This window comes from Phacochoerus africanus, chromosome 15 (assembly GCF_016906955.1).
Source record: "Phacochoerus africanus isolate WHEZ1 chromosome 15, ROS_Pafr_v1, whole genome shotgun sequence".
NCBI lineage: Eukaryota > Metazoa > Chordata > Mammalia > Artiodactyla > Suidae > Phacochoerus > Phacochoerus africanus.
The window spans coordinates 131,578,296-131,599,096 of record NC_062558.1 but is presented as its reverse complement, the minus strand read 5'-3'; the positions used below and the strand labels follow the sequence as shown (position 1 = coordinate 131,599,096).

Here is a 20,801-nt window from a genome sequence, read left to right as displayed (position 1 = left end):
TCCTTGGCCTGAGCTTCCCTATGCTGCAGGTGCGGACAAAAACAAAAACAGAAAAAACACAACTTGCTGTAACATGACTTGTATTTTCCAATAACATGGCTAGAATACTATCATGCACAGTGATTTTAGGGTGGTCACTGGCATTCTTTGCATAGATGTTATAGTATACATTTTCTCAAAAGAATATTAGTTTAATAAATTTAAACATGGTGTAAATAGTAAGACAATTAGGCTATTATAGTGGACCCAGGGTTTTTTAAAGGAAGAAGAGAAAATCAGTGTTGCCCCGCAACTGGGATCATATTTTGCTTAAGTGGGGAATTGGATTTGTCTGAGTTTCCCAGTAGCTTAGGCAAAAAGGGAAATATTTTGGCTTATAGAGATTTACTCTTTGGCAAGAGAAAGCTTGTGGTCTGGACCACTAGCATCAGCATTACCTAGAAATGTATTAGAGATGAGAATTCTCGGCGTCCACCCCAGACCCCCTGAATTAGAGAAACTCTGAGAGTGATTCTGATGCAAACTAAGTATAAGATTCACTGGCTTAGGAGTTTCCACTACAGATCTGCCTTCCCCAGGAGTTTACTGTCAGAGATCTTATTGGTAAAGCAGTGGGTAGTAGGGTGGGTGAAAGCGTCTTCCTCTGAGATTTGTGTCAGCCTTCTAACGAGGTCGTCGTTATTGTTATTTGGTAATAAAACACTGGCACATCTAGAGGATGTCACTCACTTCTTGTTCATTCTTTGGCTCTGGCAGGAGAGGCAGTGACCCTGCCGGTGATGAAAAGGGTCTGTTTGGGGCCGAATCTGTGCCAGTTGCTGGTTCAGCCCGTGCCCCCAACAACCAGATAGGTGGAGAGAGGAGTTGTGTTTTATTGATGGGAAATTCGTGATTCGATGAGCAAAAAGGAAAGCTGTAATCCACTCCTGGGGCGGTCGCATGTCTAATCACAGCGCCCCTCTGCCAATACCCATGGTGATGATGGGGTTGGGGGAGAATGCTCGCACAGCTGTTTGTAGCTCTAAAGTGATACCCACATGGGGAGCCATTGCCATTGACTGGACCATCAGATTCAGCTTGATTCTGTTGGCCTGCCTGGGAACTGTGTTGTCCTGGCGATCAGTCCCCTGCCTAGTAGCCTGTTACCAGGAATATGCAGGAAGTAATAAAATGTAACAGCAAGGTATAGGTTACATAACAAGTAGGCTGCATGAACTGAATCTCTCTGATCTCTCTCTCTGATGACTCTCTCTTCATCCTCAACCCCAGTCCTGACCCCCCAGTGCCCTGGTTAGGGCCAGGTAGTAGGGCGTTCCATTTAACGAAAGCCAGGTATTGAGTGAATTGTGATACCTTTCTCTTGCAACAGGTTCCTTTGTAATTAGCTCTCGAATGACACCAACTCTGCCCCGAAATGGGTGCTCTGCAGTGATTAAGGGCTGGTGTTAGCTGTACCAGGGAGATGCTGCTGTTGGGAACTGCCTCTGTTTGGTGCCTGTGAAACATTAGATGCGATTTAAAGTGATAGCAGTTCTTAGCTGGCTACTTGGCCTCTGCCATCTGTTCGTGTGATTAGGCTGGTCTGATTCACAGGTGCAGCCTGGGGCAGCTGAGATTAAGCAGCTGTGGCCTCTGTGGACAGAGGAATGCCATGGCCAGGGTAATTGGCAAGGCGGGGAAGGGGATGTTGCCATTAAAACAATTTTTTGCCACCTCAAGTGTCAAATGCCTGACCTGATTAATAGGGAAAATTGTAGAAGCACCGAATTCTTTGCATTTTCAACCACCTGGAAACCACTCATGTGTCCAGATTGATTCCTTCGCTGCCTTCTGATTGTCTGAAAATGCCACTGGGGTGTGTTTGAAAGTTCCCCTTCGGTGAAGTTAACTAATGATGCTTCAGTGACCCTGTGCTGACAGTGATATTTCTGAGCTTCTCTGAGAAGGGGTTTTTTCTCTTTTGGGGTTGGTCAGTGTTGGTTTTACCATCTTCTGACTCATTGTTTATCTGATTTTGGTGGTCAGCTCGAAGAACGTGAGCTTATCTGCCTGGTAGAGTTCTTCTTAGACTCTGTACAGAGTATAGAGTAAAAAGGTATGGTAGCCGGATAGAGTGGCAAAAAATGAGATCAAAAATGAAGGCAGGGTTGTTGCATTTTGGCCGTGAAACTGGTATCCAGGAACCTCAAGGTCTGACTTGATTTTTATAAGAATGTTCTGCAGTGTTCAGGTTGATCGTAACTCTTCCCTCATCCTATGAGACCCAGCTCAAAAGTGGGATCCATTGTCGAGGATTTCATGGTTCACAGACAGAGTGGCTATGAGTGTTCAAGAATTCTATTGTTTATAAAGCTTTATCGAAGGGTAGTTGATATACACGGTTGTGATACTTTGTTGCTGTACAACAGAGTGATTCAATTATACATATACACACATCCATTCTTTCTCAGATTCTTTTCCGGCATAGATGATCACAGACTATTGGGTAGAGTTCCCTGTGCTCGACAGCAGGTCCCCACTGGCTCATCACTCCATCCATATACCTCCATGTGCCTATGCCAGTCCCAGCCCCCAGTCCATCCCTACCCCCGTCTGTCCCCTTTGGTGACCATAGGTTTGTTTTCAAAGTCTGTGAGTCTGTTTCTCTTCTGCAAGTAAGTTCGTCTGTATCCTTTTTTTCTGTGGAATAGTGCTTCTCAGACCTGCCTTTCCTGGTAGTTGGCTTCCGGAGAGCAAGGACTAGCTTCCAGGTTGAATATTTGGTGGAATGAACGTCCTCATATGTATCTTTAATGGATCCCATGAAAACAGGGAACAGTATTCAGGTTTGGTCTGCACATTAAAAGGATAAGCCCATGTTTCTCAAAGATCATCCCTGGGAACCTTAGTTCAGAATAATTCTCTGCCAAAAATGAGTTGTATTTTGAAATGAATTTGGAAGATACCTCATACTGTGACCCTTTCTTGGAGACTTTGCAGTGTCCATCAGCCTAAGACAAGCTCTGAGAAGTTCTGCAGTAAAACATCTGTTTCTTTTTGTCCTTTCCCAGGGTTTTCCAAACGTATCGACCATAAGACCCTTTTTAAAATACAGCATCTATTGATATCCTGTTGCACGTGCTTTGAAAATCCCTGCAATGGGCTGATTTGATTGATCTGACACCCCTGCTCCTTTTAAGTCAAGTTCTTCCATCACAGATGTGAAGGGCATTCTCCGGTCATAGTTTAGCAGCTGACTAGCTGATGACCTCACACCTGACCAGTGCTAGACGTTTCCCTGAGCAGAACAATCTTGTGATGTCATTATAAGCCTGGCTGCCAGGAAATAATGCTGCTACATATGCCCTTTGGTGAAAGAGACTTTCTCTGGACAGAAAGTGGTGATTTCAAATGCTAGTTTTTGAAATGCATCCAGGTTGAGGATTTTGAAAGGTTCAAGCCTTATGCTTTAGCCTAGGAAAGCATCGCTTAACTAGTCCTTGCCTTCCCTAGGAACTAGGTATCTGAATGGGTTATCTGGCAGCAAATAAGGAGACATGTCTGTCCATTTTTTTTTTTTTATTTCGAGGTACTTTCTTTTTATTATGTCCAGCTTGTGTTTAAGTGCTTACTGTTTCTGAAGAGCTTGAGACTTAGTTCTTGGGAAGATCGTGATGGATAGGAAGTTCATTCAGGTTGGCTGCTTAACTGGCAGGATTTGAGAGTAAGATGTCTGTGTCAAGATTCTTGATCTTGGAGTGGTTCTTTCTATTGAATGAAGGTACATTTCTGTTTTGGTTTTACTCCTGTTGAGACCTGCAGCTGCCCATATTCCATGTCAAGGAGAAAGGCAGTTTTTGTACCTAGGGAAAATGAAGGTCCTTGGCCTGAGATTCTGAATCTTCACTGATGGACCTGCTGTTAGTTCACAGTCACCTTTGCTCTCACTGGGCTATTGCTTGGTAGAGATTGTATCTAAGTTGGTAAATGCTGGTTTCTTAGTTGTCTTGAAGTTTCTGGGAATTGAAGAAAACAAATGGGAAAAAAGCCATGCACAAGCTCTTAAAATGTTTTGAAATGTCTTTGTAGCGGAAATCCCGTCACAATGTGGTTTGGGCTTTTTATCACAAAGGGTAGTGGTGGTGTTCCATCCAGTTGGCAGGGTTGAATATCCTTTCTTTCTCAGCCTCTGCTCTGGTCAAACAGAGTCACCAGCCACTGTGGAGTTCTCTTTTGAAGGCAGATCCTGGGAACTCCCACCAGCAACTGGTCTCCCAGTGGACACAGGCATTTCACATGTGGGTCACTTGCTTGGTTTGTTTTGGTGTATTTCTTATTGGGTGCCTCACTGGTCAGCAAGTTGTTTCACTGAGATTTCTCAATACAGTGCCCCCCTTCCTGCCCCCCACAATCACACCTCTGCTCATATCTCCATATTTTGTTAGATTTTTCTCTTTCTCTCTGCAGAACTGAAAACAGATGAACTGCAGTCTACCTCGGGGATTGGGTAGAGCTGAGACATCAGGGGTCATAGCATTGAAATGTCCTGATTAGTGATATTTTTAAAGGCCCTAATTATAGACTTAAGACAGAGGCCTTAGTGGGGCTTTGGGGAGTTTGTGAGACTTAATCTAAGAGCTGAAACAGGCTGTGGCTTTTTAAAAAAATTTTTTGCATCAATAAAAATACAGTTGGCAGTCATCAGCAGCCACAGCTCACATAAATCTTGAACTTTTGACTTAATTACCATGGGAGAGTTCAAAGAGCAGCCTGGGGTGGTTGAAAGAGCACTGCTCAGGGAGCTAGAGACTCAGGTCTAGTCTCAATCCAGCCTCTGGCCGCGTGACCTTGATCAAATCACTTAACCTTTCTGGATGACATTGATCACACCAACCGTTAGGCCAGATGGTCACTGAGGTCCCTTTGGGTACAGTGGTAATATGACTCCATGTTTTTGCTTTAAACCACCAGGCTGTATTCTCTCTTTTTGGTTTGAGAGAGAGGGGAAAAAAAAAAAAAAAAAAGACCATAAACCTTAGCTGTCATTGTCAAAATATGTAAGGGTCTTCATGGGAGCAGGCTCAGCAGCCTGTGTTTTCGCCGTAGGTTTAACTTGCAGGGTCACCATAAATCTTCGGATCCTACCATTTGTTGACAGAATCAATACCTGCGTAGGACATAGATACCTGGAAAGAATGTTGGGACTGGGAGGGGCCTTATCAGAACATTCAGTTCAACTCCCTCGTTTTATAGCTTAGGCTTTTAACAGTTGTCCACCCGTCCGTCCGTCTGTCCAGCCATCCACCCATCCATCCATCATCCATCCAGTAAACACTTGAGTGTAAACATGTGCTCCGTCGTCTGAAAAGGACTCAAGTTGTACCCTCCAGGTGACCCACTCTTGTTAATCGGCAGACAAGGAGAGGAATGCATTTTATTTTAGCACAGAAATGCCCTAGTGATGGAGGCACACAGAAATAACCAAAGAGGTGGCCCAGAGAAGGAGTGATGAAGCTTTACTGTGGGATGAAGGGGCTTAAAAAAGACTGTGTTGAGGGATCTTGGAGGGAAGTTTCTATGGGGTTATAAATCTACTTAACCAGCCACGTCTTGAGAGACTTCTTCTGTATTAAATTAAAATTCTGCTTTCGTGGCATTATTACTGACAGGCAATAACTGTTTCAGTGTAGAAAATGATAATGAGTAGGTATGCTAAACCTTGATGATGGTATGATTGCACTTATTTATTTTGGCTGGGTTTTACTCTTCCTTTAACGTGCTCATTATTAGTGTTTAATGCCTAAGAGAACGTCATTCTTTCGCTAGATGCTGCATCAGAAGATTGGAAAGTGTCAGAGCAGAAGGGGCTGTACCTGTCATCTAGGTCAACTTATTCACTCCTGATGGAAGTATAGTTCCTTTTTTATACCATTGGGGATTTATACCACTATTCCTTTTCTAGTAATTGTATCCCAAAGATGACACCAGGGAAGAGATACAAAGTAGATGCTGTACACGTGTCTTTCAAACAACAGGGTATGGCCTTGGCCGTCCGCCTTGAACGCCTCCTACGTGCTAGAGTCACCTCGGCTTCTGTAGCGCATTAATTTGTTGAGTGAGTTCCAAATGGAAATTGTTAAGACTGTTCACAGCCATGGCATGAAAGAGGCCTCCTTAGGTAGAGGAGCTTTTCGGGAGCCTGGTCCCTGCTTCTCTCCAGGTGCATTGTCATTCTGGGTGGGGAGAGGGACTGGCATTTCCACATGTCCAGACCGCAAACAGAGCAGGAAATATTGGCGATAGGAAGAGTTTATAGAAGACCATTCATGGTAGAAACACAGGGGGGCTATTCCTCTCATGTAATTATTTTTTGAGACCTTCCAGGGCCTTGAGGTTTTATATCGAACTGGTTGATTTCAGAAAGAGCCGCCATAAAATAAGACTGTCTCCCGTCCAGCGTGATGCTCTTAAAAAAGTGTGTGAGTTTGAAGCTCATCCTGCTTGTGTGATGTTACTGCTCATCCAGAGTGGGCTTGGACAGAGGGTTGGGGGTGACACTGCCACACCAGGAACCCCGAAAATGCGGCCCGACAGCCCTTTCTGTCAAGATTTCCCGTTATTCGGGGGCAGCCAGTGGTGTGAATTCAGGTTTCGAGGGACCGTTGTGGAGGGGATTGGCTTCTACTTTGTTGACTGGATTTCTAGGCGTCCCTCCCACCCGCCATCTCTCAGACTTTCGATGAGAAGCATGGCTGGGTGTCTGTTTTGCACAAGCGGGTTTTATAGGTACAGTTTTGATGGTTGAAATTTCACCCCAGGGAAGTGGCTACCTGCCAGAAATTCCAGCAAAATTCTTTTACCCCTGTCCTTAAATCATTCCTTAGGCGCCAAAAAAAAAAAAAAAAGTTGCTGGTTGCCAGCGTGCTGTGGCCCCAGGCCACGACAGTGCAGGCCCATGGGGTCCAGGGTGTTCCTCCTGGTGTGTGTTGCAGCCTCACCAACAGCTTAGCCCAGCGAGGGAGGGACAGCGCATTGTTCCCTGGTCCTAAAGCTCAGTCCTGCTTTTCAACACGGGACGTAGAAGTCACGCCTGACGGTGCGTAAGCACATATGGGCTGATTTCTTTTATGTCAAAAAGAAAAGACATTCCGTTGGATCAGCGCGGCGGTAATCAATGCTACCTGAAAGAGTGACTGCATTAATATTTAGCTAATTCGTATGAATAGGCTATTGTGTTTACTTACACATGTGACATGAATGCAGACACCTGACAGCATGAGGTAGGCTTTTCATTTAGGTCCGATTCGTAAAAGTCTTTGTGTAGCGACAAAGCTCATTATTTATTTTGTGCTCTTATTGCTTTCTTTTTTCATGGCTGGGGATGGCTTTTTCTCAGTGGAAGCTTTTAAAAAGAAAGATGATTGAAACTGTTTCAGGATATGGCAGTCCCTGGGAGACTGGTGATAAATAGGGATGGCGGATTCCCTGGGGAACCCTCAAAAGAGTAGGTGTGTTTGAGACCTCAAGTTAAGTGGCTCCCAAGTTGCCACCGGTTTCCGAGGAAAGAATGCAGCCCTCTTGCTTTTCCCTTGGCTCCCCGCTCGCCCTCCCTCTGGCTTCTCTCTCTTCCACGTGGCTGACACGTTTTGCCTCACTTTGCTCTGTCTTGGCATCCTGTCCACGCCACCTATATCCATCACCTTGACACTTAGATGAACAGAAGGATAAAGAAGACACAGTATGTCCTTGTTAAGAAATCCCAGCTCCACCTTTTCTAGCAGGTTTCAGGAGCAAGGGTGAGGCAGAGAAGTAGGTCTTTGGGATGCGGTTTTTCTCCTTCCTGGTTCTGTCGAGACAGCCTGCCTGGCTGTTCTGCAAAGGACATCGTCACCTCCCCCCAGGAGTGAGCCGAGCCATCCAAAGAGCAAAGGAGGAAACATCTAACTAAGTTCGCATCAGGGACAAAGTGCCTTCCTCTGCCCATTTTGCCTCTGGTTTGGGGAGGGTGTTGCTGTATGCTCCGTCTACCGCTCATCAGAAATAAGCAGTGAAAGATCTATGTGCTAGAATTTTCAGTGTTCTAGAATGTGCTAGGATGTTGAAAATCCTGTTGATGGAGGTTTGGTGGGGGAATACAGGGGTTTTGGTTAGCTGTATTGGCTAAGATGGAAACCCAACACGTGCAAAGTTAAATCGCTGTGCGAGCTTTCAGTGGAAATCCTGGGCAGTAATAACACAGGTGTCGAGCCTTCAGCCGAGGCTGTGTCTGCTGGACTCCAGCCTGCACATCAGAGAGGTTAAAGGGATGGATTCCAGGGCCTTGGAGAAGCTGGTTCTTACCTGCCATGGAGCATGTTGGGGGGCGAGGGAGGAGACAGTGGGCTCTGGAATCAAACTGCCTCGGCTTGCCGCTCTTGGCTTAAGTGGCTTCGGGCAGATTCTTTCTCCGTGACTCAGTTTCCTCGCCCGAAAATGGAGATTATAACAGAGCCTTTCTCGTGGAATCCTTGTCAGGATTAATGTGTTAACATGCGAGAGCTTTTAGGGTTTTGTGTCTGCCTGGAAGCACTCAGTCAGTGTGGTCACGGGCCCTTAGCAGCAGCCTTGAAGACGTTGTGGCAGTATTTGATCGATGCTGTGGTCTTTATTTAGGAAAAAATGTACTCCTTTGGCAATTTAAAACAGATATTCTCTTCTTTGGAAAAAAAAAAAACGAAAAACACTAGTATCCCTATTTTTGAGGACCCCTTAGAGGGTGCAACGTTAACGTTTCATTGGTGGCCTCCTATTAAGTTACCTGTTTAGACGTGATGGCAGAATGACGGCATTTACAACCGCTGCCGGAGAGAAAATGCCCTTTTTTTTTTTTTTCCATTTTAAAAATGAAAAAATATTTTTGTCATATGGTTTGTTGGCTTGTCACATAAAGTGCTGGGAAATTAATGATGCTTCCTGAGTTATTTGATCCTATTGGGAGGATAAATCATACGATTGATTCCCCTTTAAAGTGCCAGTGGATAAGCCCGGCACCCGTTGTTTATGCGTGTATGTGATCATTTCAGAGGCATGGCGATCTCCACGGCTGTATGTTGGGGGGGATTCAGCTGTTGTTATTGTATGTGTTGTCACCTTGGGTCTAAAGTAGCATTTTAACCATGATGCATGAGTTTATATGCTGGCACTAAGCACAAGGGAGAGAAGGTGCCTGAAACACTTTTTTCCCTGTTAATAGATGTAAACTATCAAGCGGTCCATCTCCAGGGACCTTCTGGGAGGCCAGCTGGATCAGACTTCAGAACATGTTTCCCTTATGTAAATATTATCCAAAGATTTGGAAAACACCGGGTCGGTCACATACACAAGGAAATGATCTTACCTGTTGGGAGTTTCATGAGGGGGACGGGGCTGTCCGTCTAGCTACATTGTAAAATGTCGTTTTCCAAAACAGGAGCCCCGTACTGGACCAACACAGAAAAGATGGAAAAACGGCTGCATGCTGTCCCTGCCGCCAACACTGTCAAGTTCCGCTGTCCAGCTGGGGGTAGTCCAACACCCACGATGAGGTGGCTGAAAAACGGGAAGGAATTTAAGCAGGAACATCGCATTGGAGGCTATAAGGTAGAGTGACGCTTTCAACATCTTCTGTTTCTTTTATTTTTATTTCTTCATTTTTTTAAGGGGTCAGAAGTTAGCAGAAACGAGAAGGAATTAAAAAAAAAATCAGTAATGATCGTTATTGATTGTTTCCATGTTTGGTATTTTACAAATGCTGCTCTGGACTTGCACGTGATTTTCAGGGACCGCCTCCACTTGCATTGTTCTCTGTGTGAAGAGGGTTTAACAACAGCAGGGTCGAAAGTTGAGAGTCTGTTTTCTATATGTTTTATAGTCTGTAAAACTAAAACTGGAGCAGCGTTGGAGACGTGTACGTACAGTTGCCAGATGAGTAGGATTGTATGAATAGCGGATGGACTTGGATGAGAGGCCGGGCTATGAGACGATCCTTACTAAGAGAGAATGCCACCAAGATGACAGAGCCATCTCCCGGTCCTCTGTCCTCGAGCTTTCCGAAGAGGCCATGCCATCACGTGGTGAAAGGCAGTTTCATCCCTCACTGGGGGATGAGGTGGACGTGGCCAGCTTCTCCCCCAAGATGTGTTCAGGCCTTTCTTCTTCCATTCAGCTATGTCAGTGTCTGCGGCAGGCATCATCTAGGCCCAAAGCCACACCTCATCAGGGCTCCTTGTCCAGCAGGAAGGGGGCCAAAAATCTGGCCGTCAAGACACTGACAAGGGTGATATTGGAAGAGCGGGTGGTGCTGCGGATGAGCAGGAAGAGGTGGGGTTGGCTGCTTAGGTGAGTCAGGCAGAGGAGATCAGGAAGGGATTCTGGGCTGAGTTGCAAGGAAGGTTGTCTCTCAGAAGAGTGATTATCTGGCTTCTTCGAATCATTTAGTGCGGAAAGGGAGAACTTTATGAACTTAGTGTAAGAGGAAGACCCAAGGAACCTTGCTGTGACATTCTCTGATGCATTTGGAACATGAATGGGTGTCTTAGTTACCCGTTGCTGTGGAACAAACGACCCCAAGACCTGGTAGCTTTCAACAACACCATTTCTCCTCTCCCACTTTCCCTGGGTCAGGCATCCAGGTGTGGCTTAGCTGGCCTTCTGTCTCAAGGCCTCTCGCAGGACTGTAATGGAGGTTTCAGGGAAGGCTGGGGTCTCATCTGAAGGATCAAGGGGGAGGGGGTCTGCTTCCAGACTCACTTAGGTGGTCGTGGTCAGGATTCACTTCCTCGCAGGTTGTTGGACGAGGGGCCTCAGTTCCTCCCTGGCTGTTGGCTGGAGGCCACCCTTGGTTCCTTGCCCTGTGGACCTCTCCATAGACTGGCTTGGAGCATGGCAGCTGGCTTCCTGGGGGGAGCAGGCAGAACAGAGAGAATGTGAGGGAGACACAAGTCATGGGCTTCGTCACGTGATCATGGAAGTGCCATTCTATCACCTTTGCTGTTTTCTGCTGTTAAAGCAGGTCACCAAGGGGGGGCAGTTACCAAGGGGTCGAGTATCGGGAGATGTGGGGATCTCTGGGAGCATTGGAGAAGCCTGCCCAGTGAGTCCGCAGGTCCTTGAGAACCATGTAGGAGCGAATTTCTTGGTGGCAGCAGTGTGATTGCTTGGAGGACGTTCCTGGGTGCACCTGTGCCTGTGTTAACACAGCAGCGTCACCTTAGATGTCCCGGAGTCCTAACCCCATCATGGCTCTGGTCATTATCAGTGTGGGCTCCTCTCTACACAGAGTGCCCTGGAGCCCTTTGCTGAAATGCCTTACGCCATAGCGCATCTCGAAAGGCTTAGTGTTTTCGTCTGCAAGGACTTTTTTTTTTTTTTTGTCTTTTTGCTATTTCTTGGGCCGCTCCTGCGGCATATGGAGGTTCCCAGGCTAGGGGTCCAATCGGAGCTGTAGCCACCGGCCCACACCAGAGCCACAGCAATGCGGGATCCGAGCCGCGTCTGCGACCTACACCACAGCTCACGGCAACGCCGGATCATTAACCCGCTGAGCGAGGGCAGGGACTTGAACCCGCAACCTCATGGTTCCTAGTCGGATTCGTTAACCACTGCGCCACGACGGGAACTCCTCATCTGCAAGGACTTTTGACTTTTGTTCTAACATTGAAAAGTTACTTTCTAGAAGCCACAACCCAGAAGATAATTGGGAAGGCCCGCGGGTCCATATCCAAGAGCATGTGTGGGTGGTTTATGTGTGAAACAGATGTGAGGCACATCTGCTGGAAGGTGGGCGCCTTTGAAGCTCTGGAGTAGAAATACTTGAGTTGTCTCCACAACTCCTGCTCATTGGTCGAAGCCGTTAGCAGGAGGATGCTTTGTCTCTTTGCTCAGTCCTCAGCCTGGTACCGTGAGATGGGAGGTTGGCTTTTTTTCCAAAGAATGAATAGACAAAGATGTCATCAGGCGATGCTCATGGTAAAAGGAGAGTGAAACCACTAAAACGAGGCCCCTGGGACTCTTCTCACCACCAAACGTTCTCCGCAAACATAATTGATGCGGTTCCAATGATTTATTTACATACAACTTAAGGATGAGGCTGGTGGTCAAACTCCCGGTGGTTAAAACTCGTTTCCGTCCTGAAGACAGCCCTGGAAATGAGCACAAAGGCTCGATGAACCTCCTGAAACTCCTAGTCTCAAAATACACAGGACCAACCTCATTATCATGAGGAAGCAGCTTTTTGCAAATCTGAGTGAGTGATTAAAACTGCGCTGGAAGACGAAGGGTGCCTAATGAGGCAATGCCGCTTGATTTTTAGCAGGTGCAGCTCAGTTTTGATTATTGGTGACAACAGGATAATGAAGAGCAGCAATGTTCTAAAAGCAAAGCGAGGAACCTTCAGTGGGATACCTTTCGCCTCTTTCCAGGGAGGCACAGATGGCCAGAGTATTTTTGTTGTTTGATGTTGGAGTCATTGCCGGAGTGAAAGAGGAATGGAATTTTAGTGTGTGGGGACGAAAATCTAAAATCTATTTTGCTTTTAAATGCAAAGGGCAGAGGGGAGGGCACCACAGCTTTTGAATGTGGGGTGCTGGCTGGCTGGGATGAAGTCGCAGCTTCATGCCCAGCTGGGCTTTGTCTCTGCAGAAAGAGATTGGGACAGTGGGCATGAGTGGCCTGGGGGGGAGGTCTCCCCATCAATGCAAAAGTAGTCGACCTGGGTGCCTGAGGGGTTTTCACAACGGTTGTGGCATCGATTGTTCATTTTGGGAATACTGGATACTTCTAGGGAATTCCATCCCGCCCCACCAGCCTCTGGGACTTAAAGGGAAAGACAGATTTCATCTCCTGGAAAACAGAGCTACCTGAAGCCCAAGCCTAACTGATAATGTTTTAGACCCATCCCAGGTCCCCAGGTTGTGAAGTCACTAAAGGTCACGGAGTCTGATCTCCACCTGCTGGCTTCCCCTGCCGGGCTGTGCAGGGAACACGGTCACGGTACGGGTTTTCCCTCTCATGGTCTCTGCCTGTTACCTACATCCTAATACACTTTTTCTTCTTCTCATTATTTTTATTTTTGGTCTTTTTTGGGCCATATCTGCAGCATATGGAGGTTCCCAGGCTAGGAGTTGAATTGGAGCTGCGGCTGCTGCCCTGTGCCACAGCCACAGCAATGCCAGATCCGAGCCACATCTGCGGCCTACACCACAGCTCACAGCAATGCCGGATCCTTAACCCCCGATCAAGGCCAGGAAATGAACCTGCATCCTCATGGTTGCTAGTCAGATTTGTTTCCACTGAGCCATGAAGGGAACGCCCACGCTTTTTCTGTGTAATGGCTGGAAGTTCCCTAGCCAGGGATCGAATCCGAGCTGCAGCTGCAGCCACAGCCGCACCTGTGACAACAGAGGATCCTTAACTCACTGCGCTGGGCTGGCGATTAAACCTGCACCTCCACAGCGGCCTGAGCTGCTGCAGTCAGATTCTTAACCCACTGTGCCACAGTGGGAACGCCACCTACATACACTTTTCAAGAACTGCACCTCTGCACATCTGCACATTTGACCTGAGGGAACCGTATTATACAGTTTGTAATTTCCATCCCTCAGCATTTTCCCCAAAGCAGAGAGACCTCAGTGTTCACTTGGAAGATCCAGCTAATATCTAAATGACCCCTCTCCTCCATCCCATCCATTAGCTCCTTTATTTAATGAAGAAGCCAAAGCATTAAGTTTCCCAAGATGTATTTTTCCAGAAAGCAAGACCTGAAATTTTCCGCAAACAAAATTGTGTTATTCCTGTTATTTTTTTTTTTTTCCTTCTCCTTCATAAATCTCATCTCATAAACCATGGCCATGCTCTGGTGGCCCAGCCGTCTGTTTAGCTCCTTCTACCTGTTTATGGGTCTGGCCCTTTGGCACATGTGGCCATTGAAGGGAGAAGGAACACAAGAAACCAAAACAAAGTCGAAGAGAATTATGAAACAGGGTAGAAAGCTCATTTTAATTAAAATGGCCCACAGAGCTCTTTGGTATTCTGTGTTTCAGTCTTATTTATCAAAGAACCCATGCTGAGCCATTCTTGGGTGATTAAGAGTCAAATTATTGTTTTTCTTTGTATGGGGGCAAAGGCTCTTTGGATGTTATTAATTTATTTAAAATGACAAAGCATGACTTGATGCAAAGCTATATCTCCCTAATTGTGCTGATGCCCGGGCTTTTGATATCAGTCTTGACGGTGGGCAAGTTGGTTGGGCTCCAGGCTTCACAGCGCTTATCCTTAAGATGAGAAGACGGAGTAGAAAATCCTCAGTGTCTGGTCCTTTCCAGCACTAAAACTTGTGGCTTAGTAGCATAACCGTTAACACAGCATCAGACATTTTTCGTCTTAAACAACAGCACAGGTTGTTTTAAATAAAGACGTTGCGTGTAACGCTAGACGGTCTGTAGGGCTATGATTGGTTATTACAATTGAATGTAGAGAGGCAAGAGAATGACTGAGAGAATTAATAGACCACCCCCGTTTCCCGCTCATTCCTAGGCATAGAGAAGGGTATTCTTCAAAACCGTCTTTCAAGCCACTTACTAGCTGCATAAGACCCAAGGGAGATCATAGGATGAAGCTCTCCTTCAACATGGCCATGGAATTGGCACAAGAGCCCTCAGCATCCAAGAGGTTTGAATTCCCAAGGAGCTCCTCCAGAGAGAAGCATCATAGAGTGGGGACTGTTAGTCCCCAGGTTTATACCAGGTGCAAGAAAAGACAACCAAAAAAAAAAATATTTTCTTCAAATCACAACTAAATGGGTTGTTTTGACGGGCAGGTTAGATTTACATTTTCTAGGTTAGTAAATGTTACGCTTAACCCCAATTATAGTTATTTGGAAGGATCACTATTAATGTACTTTTTAATCTATTTATACTTTGTCGAGCTTCTTTGCAACCAAGATACTCTGCTTTAATCTCCTCTGATCAGGCAGTCTGTGATGAGTTGCCGATATATGTTGGTATCTCCTGGCATGTACTGTGTGCTCACCTGTGTGTTGACTCTTATGGGTGCCTCCTGTGTACCTGGCGCTCTGTCCCCTGCACAGCCCAGAAAGGTGAGCACTGTTCTTTTGCCCCCTTCATGGATGGCGCTTGTCACATGGCTTCTAGGTGGTGGAGCTACCGTTTGGATGGACCCAGGCAATTTTTACCTCGAAGTTCATGCTCTTCTAAACTGCTTTTTTCAAATGTGGTTCCATGTTTTGTAAAACAAAACAAAATAAAGCAGTGTTATGATAAATGGAGAATACGGAGACAGTAATGGCTTCCCAAGAGCATATAAATACCAGTTGATGGAAAGTATCTTGCAAGGTATCCTCTTCGTCCAGCTTCTGTGACCTGTGTGAGATTTGGGGGTGTGTGTAAAAGTATGACATGAAATTTGCTCTTTATTTTCAAAACTTTTTCATCATCCCAAAGAGAAACTCTGTATCCATTAAGCACTAATTACCATTCTTTCTCTTCCCTAGGCCCTCGTAACCTCTCATCTACTCTCTTATCTCTGAATTTGCCTGCTGAGGTATCTCGTATAGATGGAATCATTGGGAATTTGTGCCTTTGTATCTGGTTTATTTCACTTAATATGTTCAGGGTTCTTCCATGTTGTATCATGAATCAGAACTGCATTCCTTTTTATGGCCAGATAATATTCCATTATATGGATGTATACCACCTTTTTTTTTTTTTAATTATTTATTATTATTTTTTCCCACTGTACAGCAAGGGGGTCAGGTTATCCTTACATGTATACATTTCAATTACATTTTTCCCCCAGCCTTTCTTCTGTTGCAACATGAGTATCTAGACAAAGTTCTCAATGCTATTCAGCAGGATCTCCTTGTAAATCTATTCTAAGTTGTGTCTGATAAGCCCAAGCTCCCGATCCCTCCCACTCCCTCCCCCTCCCATCAGGCAGCCACAAGTCTCTTCTCCAAGTCCATGATTTTCTTTTCTGAGGAGATGTTCATTTGTGCTGGATATTAGATTCCAGTTATGAGTGATATCATATGGTATTTGTCTTTGTCTTTCTGGCTGATTTCACTCAGTATGAGATTCTCTAGCTCCATCCAAGTTGCTGCAAATGGCATTATGTCATTCTTTTTTATGGCTGAGTAGTATTCCATTGTGTATATATACCACCTCTCCCAAATCCAATCCTCTGTCGATGGACATTTGGGTTGTTTGGATGTATACCACCTTTTGTTGAGCCATGTGTCTGTCTGGTGATGGACCTTTTGGCGACGGTGTATGATGCCACTAGGAACGTTGGTGTACTAGTATCTGTTTAAGTCCTCGCTTTCAATTCCTTTGGGTGTCTGCTGAGTTTTTTAAGGAAGGCCACGAGATTTTTTTAGAGTTAAGTTCAAAAAGCAGTGGATGCCCACTGGCCATCTGTCTGCAGAGGACTTTTCTGGGGACTATTAGGGAACAGACATCTAAGAGAACAGCCTTGGATTTTAGTATTCACTTCCCAACTCCTCTGGAGAGATCTGTTACTGAAAAGAGAAGATTTTCTGCCACTGGTCCTGGAAGATCAGAGCTTGCCCAGCACTGTTCTCCAAACCTCTCCTGAAAAGCAAACTTCTTGGCGTGTAAGAATGAAACAGGTGTTTGCCTCCACATCTGCGTGGTGATAGGCATCTGTATGTGCCACAGCCCTTGGCACATCTAAGCACAGTTCGTGTATACACTTCCCAGAGGGCTGGTTTGGAGTACCCCGGGAACCAGCTGGACATGGGGGGCTGGTGTGGGATAGTAAGATTTTATGCATCCTAATGACAACTGGTCTGTGTTGAATTGAGTTCACGGGGCACCTTAGGGAGGCCAGCTTTAAAAGGCATTGCTGTCCTTCTCCATAATTTGAGCCCTGATACTGGTGGAAGGAAGTCTTGGGGGTATTTACTATCTAATGGACAGAGCATTCCTCGATTTGGCACAAAGCAAAACTTTCCATCCAGCTTCTGGATGTTTATTCTGCTTGTCATTGAACACCTGGGTATTTAGAAATGTCCAGAGTTTTTTTGCAACGTGAAAAACAAACATCCAGGTGACAGCTGGGCCTTTGACCTTTGACCTTTCACCTAGGTGTTTTGGTGTCATACAGACTCAATAGACATTCCCAGTTGTTCCCTGAAGGCTGGGGGCTTAATGTGCAACTTGAAGGCTTTAGGTGACTGAGGAATTCCGAAAGAACCTGTCTGGGCCACCTTTTGTCTTTGTGATGACGGGGTGTGGAATGTTTGCGGATCCAGTTTTTGGATTACACGTGAAAGAGTTGAGGCCATTAGCTTCAGTCTGCTTGCTTTTGGTATTGAAATGTTATTTTTAAAAGCCTTTGGTGAACATAGTTTTGAAACCCCACGCTCTCTCGTTTTGTTCCTTGGCAGATGAAAAATGCTGATGAATTCCACAAAGATTTGGCCATGGGCAGGAATGAAAGGAAAGAATTGTGTGTGTGTTTGTTGGTGCAAGATTCCTCTTCTCCCTGGCTTTCGTGGTTGATCTGCCAGAGAGTTACATGTACAGTGGTTCTGCCTCAGAGCTACTGCTACCCCAGGGAGGCACAGAGCTGTTTTGTTTCACTTTTTTTGTTGTGTGTATGCATGAGATTTCTGCTGAAGTTTGAAAAGTGAAAATGAGAAAAGTGTAAACATTTTTAATCCTACCACTTACGTAAAGTTTATTGCTAACATTTTCTTTCTGATTTTACCTGTGTATATACAAGTCATGCTTCCAGATTCAGGCCTATATGCACCTAGATGGGTGTGTGTGTGTGTGTAGTTTTACAAAATGGAATCCTGAAGATACATATTTGTATTCAGGCTGCTTGTTTTCATTTATCAGTAACTATTAGTGGTATTTTACCAGGACTGAACATAAGAATGCCTCATTCTTTTTAATGACTGCATGCTATTCTTCTGGAATAAACTGTTCATTATGAACGAGTCTCCTCTTGACGGAGTCCAGTTTTTTTCCGTTACAAGCTGTGCTTGAAACCACAAATTTATTATGTGCCTGGAAGTAATCCTCTTTTCTGTGTCGGCTGGGTTTCTAGAAGTGGAATTAACCGGGTCAAAAAAAAAAAAAAAGTGTGTTGCTAATTTTAATAGGCCCTAGCCAGTTATTTGACAGAAAGATGTTTCTCGACTTGTGTGCGTGTTATCAATTTGCGTCTCTCCATCCTTACCAAGTGCTCTGTGACATTGATCTTTCTACTTTTTGTTAATCAGCTGGTGAATAACAGTGTCTCATCATTGTTTTAATTTGCATTTCCCTGCTCTTTAATGAGGTTAAGCATCTTTTCATATGTTTATCGGGTATTTACATTCCCTCTTCTGTGAAAGCAAAGATGGTTTGTGTGCATCTGACCTAACCGGCAGAAACACGGGAGCATGAAAAAGCTGAGGAATCGAGAAAAAGACACTGAGGATGGCATCTTACATTTTTGTAGTCTCTTTAGGTCTACCCTGAGTCTTGATATGGAAACAGTGCGTTTAAAAAAGCACTGAAATCTGGAGTTCCCATCGTGGCTCAGCAGTTAACGAATCTGATGGGTTACCGTGATGGAACCAAGGGTCCATCCCTGGCCTTGCTCGGTGGTTGGGGATTCGACGTTGTGTGAGCTGCGGTGCAGGTCACAGACGTGGCTCGGATCCCACCACGTTGCTGTGGTTGTGGTGCAGGCTGGCAGCTACAGTTCTGATTCAACCCCTAGCCTGGGAACCGCTATATTTCCATGCCGCAGGTGTGGCCCTAAAAAGACAAAAATAAAATAAAAAGGCACAGAAGTCTGTGCCTCTGTCCCCCATCTTTGTGGAAGTACCGTTTGTAGTCTTTCAGCTTGTCATGAAGCAGTCACCCAGTAGTGCTAGCGTGTCCCTTCCAAAAGTGTCAGAGTCTCTCTGTTGGCGGCTTCCAAGGGCATCCATTTGGAAAATGCCATAGCGTGTAAGGTCTGGGGTTGGTGGTATGTCAAGGAATCCAATACTAGAGCCATGGTGTCAGAAAATAAATATTAACCACACCATGTGGGGCACTATTGATTGAGGACCCAAGGTCTCTGTTGAGTAAATGTGTTTCTCATCGTGAAAGCATTTTATAGCCGTTCACTCATTAACGTTATCCTGGTGCATCTCTAGGAAGTAAATTTCCAGGGAGTGCGTGCCCTTCTCGAGGGAGCTCACGTGGAATGCCATAGTCCCAGCGAAGGACTGGAGCTGACCACATGCCCTCGGGTTAAAAAAGGCAGCCGAGCTGCACATGCCAAGATTGACTGTCTGGGGCAGAGGCAGACGATGCCCTCTCTGAAGAGTTCAGGTTCAGCTGCATTTGGAGTACGCGCTCTGCCAAATCTGGATCCAGGCACAAGAAAGACGTTGACAGTTTGGATGGGATCCAGAGACAGGCACTAGCCGTGATTAAGGGCTTATGGGCATGACATTTGAGCGGGGGGCTCAAAGAACTGAATATTTACAGCGGGGCTAAATGCTGGATTACGTGGCTTGGTGACGTCAGGGCCTGAGTTACCCTCCACGTGACTGGTTCCTCAGAGGCCCGGAGAGTCCCATTCCTGATATTCCTGAGAGCCTGGGGGCCCCACCATGGGGCCATCTGTCCTGAGTTAAATCAAGGAGCTGGTTCCTGCCTTTTCCAAGCTCTGAGCCATCAGCTCCAGGCTCGCCCTCGGGGGGTGGCGGGGGGGGGGGGGTGTCAGGATTTAGGTAGAAAAGTCTCCATGCACTGGAACTTTTAGCATCTACTTCTTCTCCTTCTGAACACCCCTTCGACATATTCTGCCAAGAAGGCATGCATCCCTCCTAAGAGAAGACGTGGCCGTTTGTTTTGGGTTCTCCTAAAAGTCTATTGCCCAGCCAAGAGCTCAGAGCAAGCCTTCTCCAGGATAGAGAATAGAGTTTCTCTGTTGTAGGTCTGATGCCTTCAAGTTCATTTACTGCCAGACATTTCTTCTGTGACAGTGAGACCAACGCCGGTTCCATGATGTTTTAGACTGAGACAATGTCCATGGTTGTGCCAGGGGAGTCAGTTTCAGGCAGCAGCTGTGAGGCTGAGGGACCCTGTGCCCAGAACTCCGTCTTAATTCAGTGCTTGTCCTCTGTTCGGAAGAAGAGTCCAGCCTTCACGCCTGTGACCCTTCGTGGGACTGTTAGTGATGAACGGCGAGCTTGTTTTTGGCCTCGGCCTCAGTGACTCCACTCTGTCGTGTTGGCTTGTGCTGAACTGAATGTCTGACATGAAGAGAGTGGTACTGGGGCCTGTTCTTCTTGTCTCCTACCTCTGTTGGCTCTGCTTTTCAAAGTGGACAGCTGCCATGCCCTGCTGTTGTTCGAATGGAGCGCTCACAAGATGATTTTCTTAGACTCTAATTTAGTTCCTTGAATCACTCATGTGTTTGCAGAGGCTCTGCTGGCATTATCAGGTTTTATGTGATTAAGGCAGAAAACACTTGCAGTGCTCTGGGCATCATTCAGAAGGTCAGCTGGGATTCCTGAAAGCGTAGTTGAGAGGAGTGGGCCCTGGCCTGTTATTCTTCCTTTGCATTTTTTTCCAGCAGGCCTTGTCCACAATACCTTTTAAGAATGATAGGGACTTGGAGAGAAGCATTAATGCCAGGACCCTGAAAGATGAAATCTGCATTTTGGTCTGAATCAGGAAACACCAGGCTTCCTTGCAAACCCGAGTCTATTGAAATGTTTTAAAATCAAGGTGGGAGCATCAGAATCTGGTGTTTGCATGTTGGCAGAACCA

General features: G+C 45.9%; 1 protein-coding gene across 15 annotated transcripts in view; it reads left to right on the top strand.

Annotated features, from left to right (window-relative positions):
* The window catches only part of FGFR2 (fibroblast growth factor receptor 2), a 107,995-nt gene that overhangs the window by 29,510 nt on the left and 57,684 nt on the right, over positions 1-20,801 (top strand). For all 15 annotated transcript variants that reach the window (XM_047762596.1, XM_047762597.1, XM_047762595.1 and 12 more), the window contains one exon: positions 9,428-9,597. In XM_047762596.1, coding sequence (XP_047618552.1) covers positions 9,428-9,597 — 170 coding nt within the window. The remainder of the gene's footprint in view (positions 1-9,427; positions 9,598-20,801) is intronic.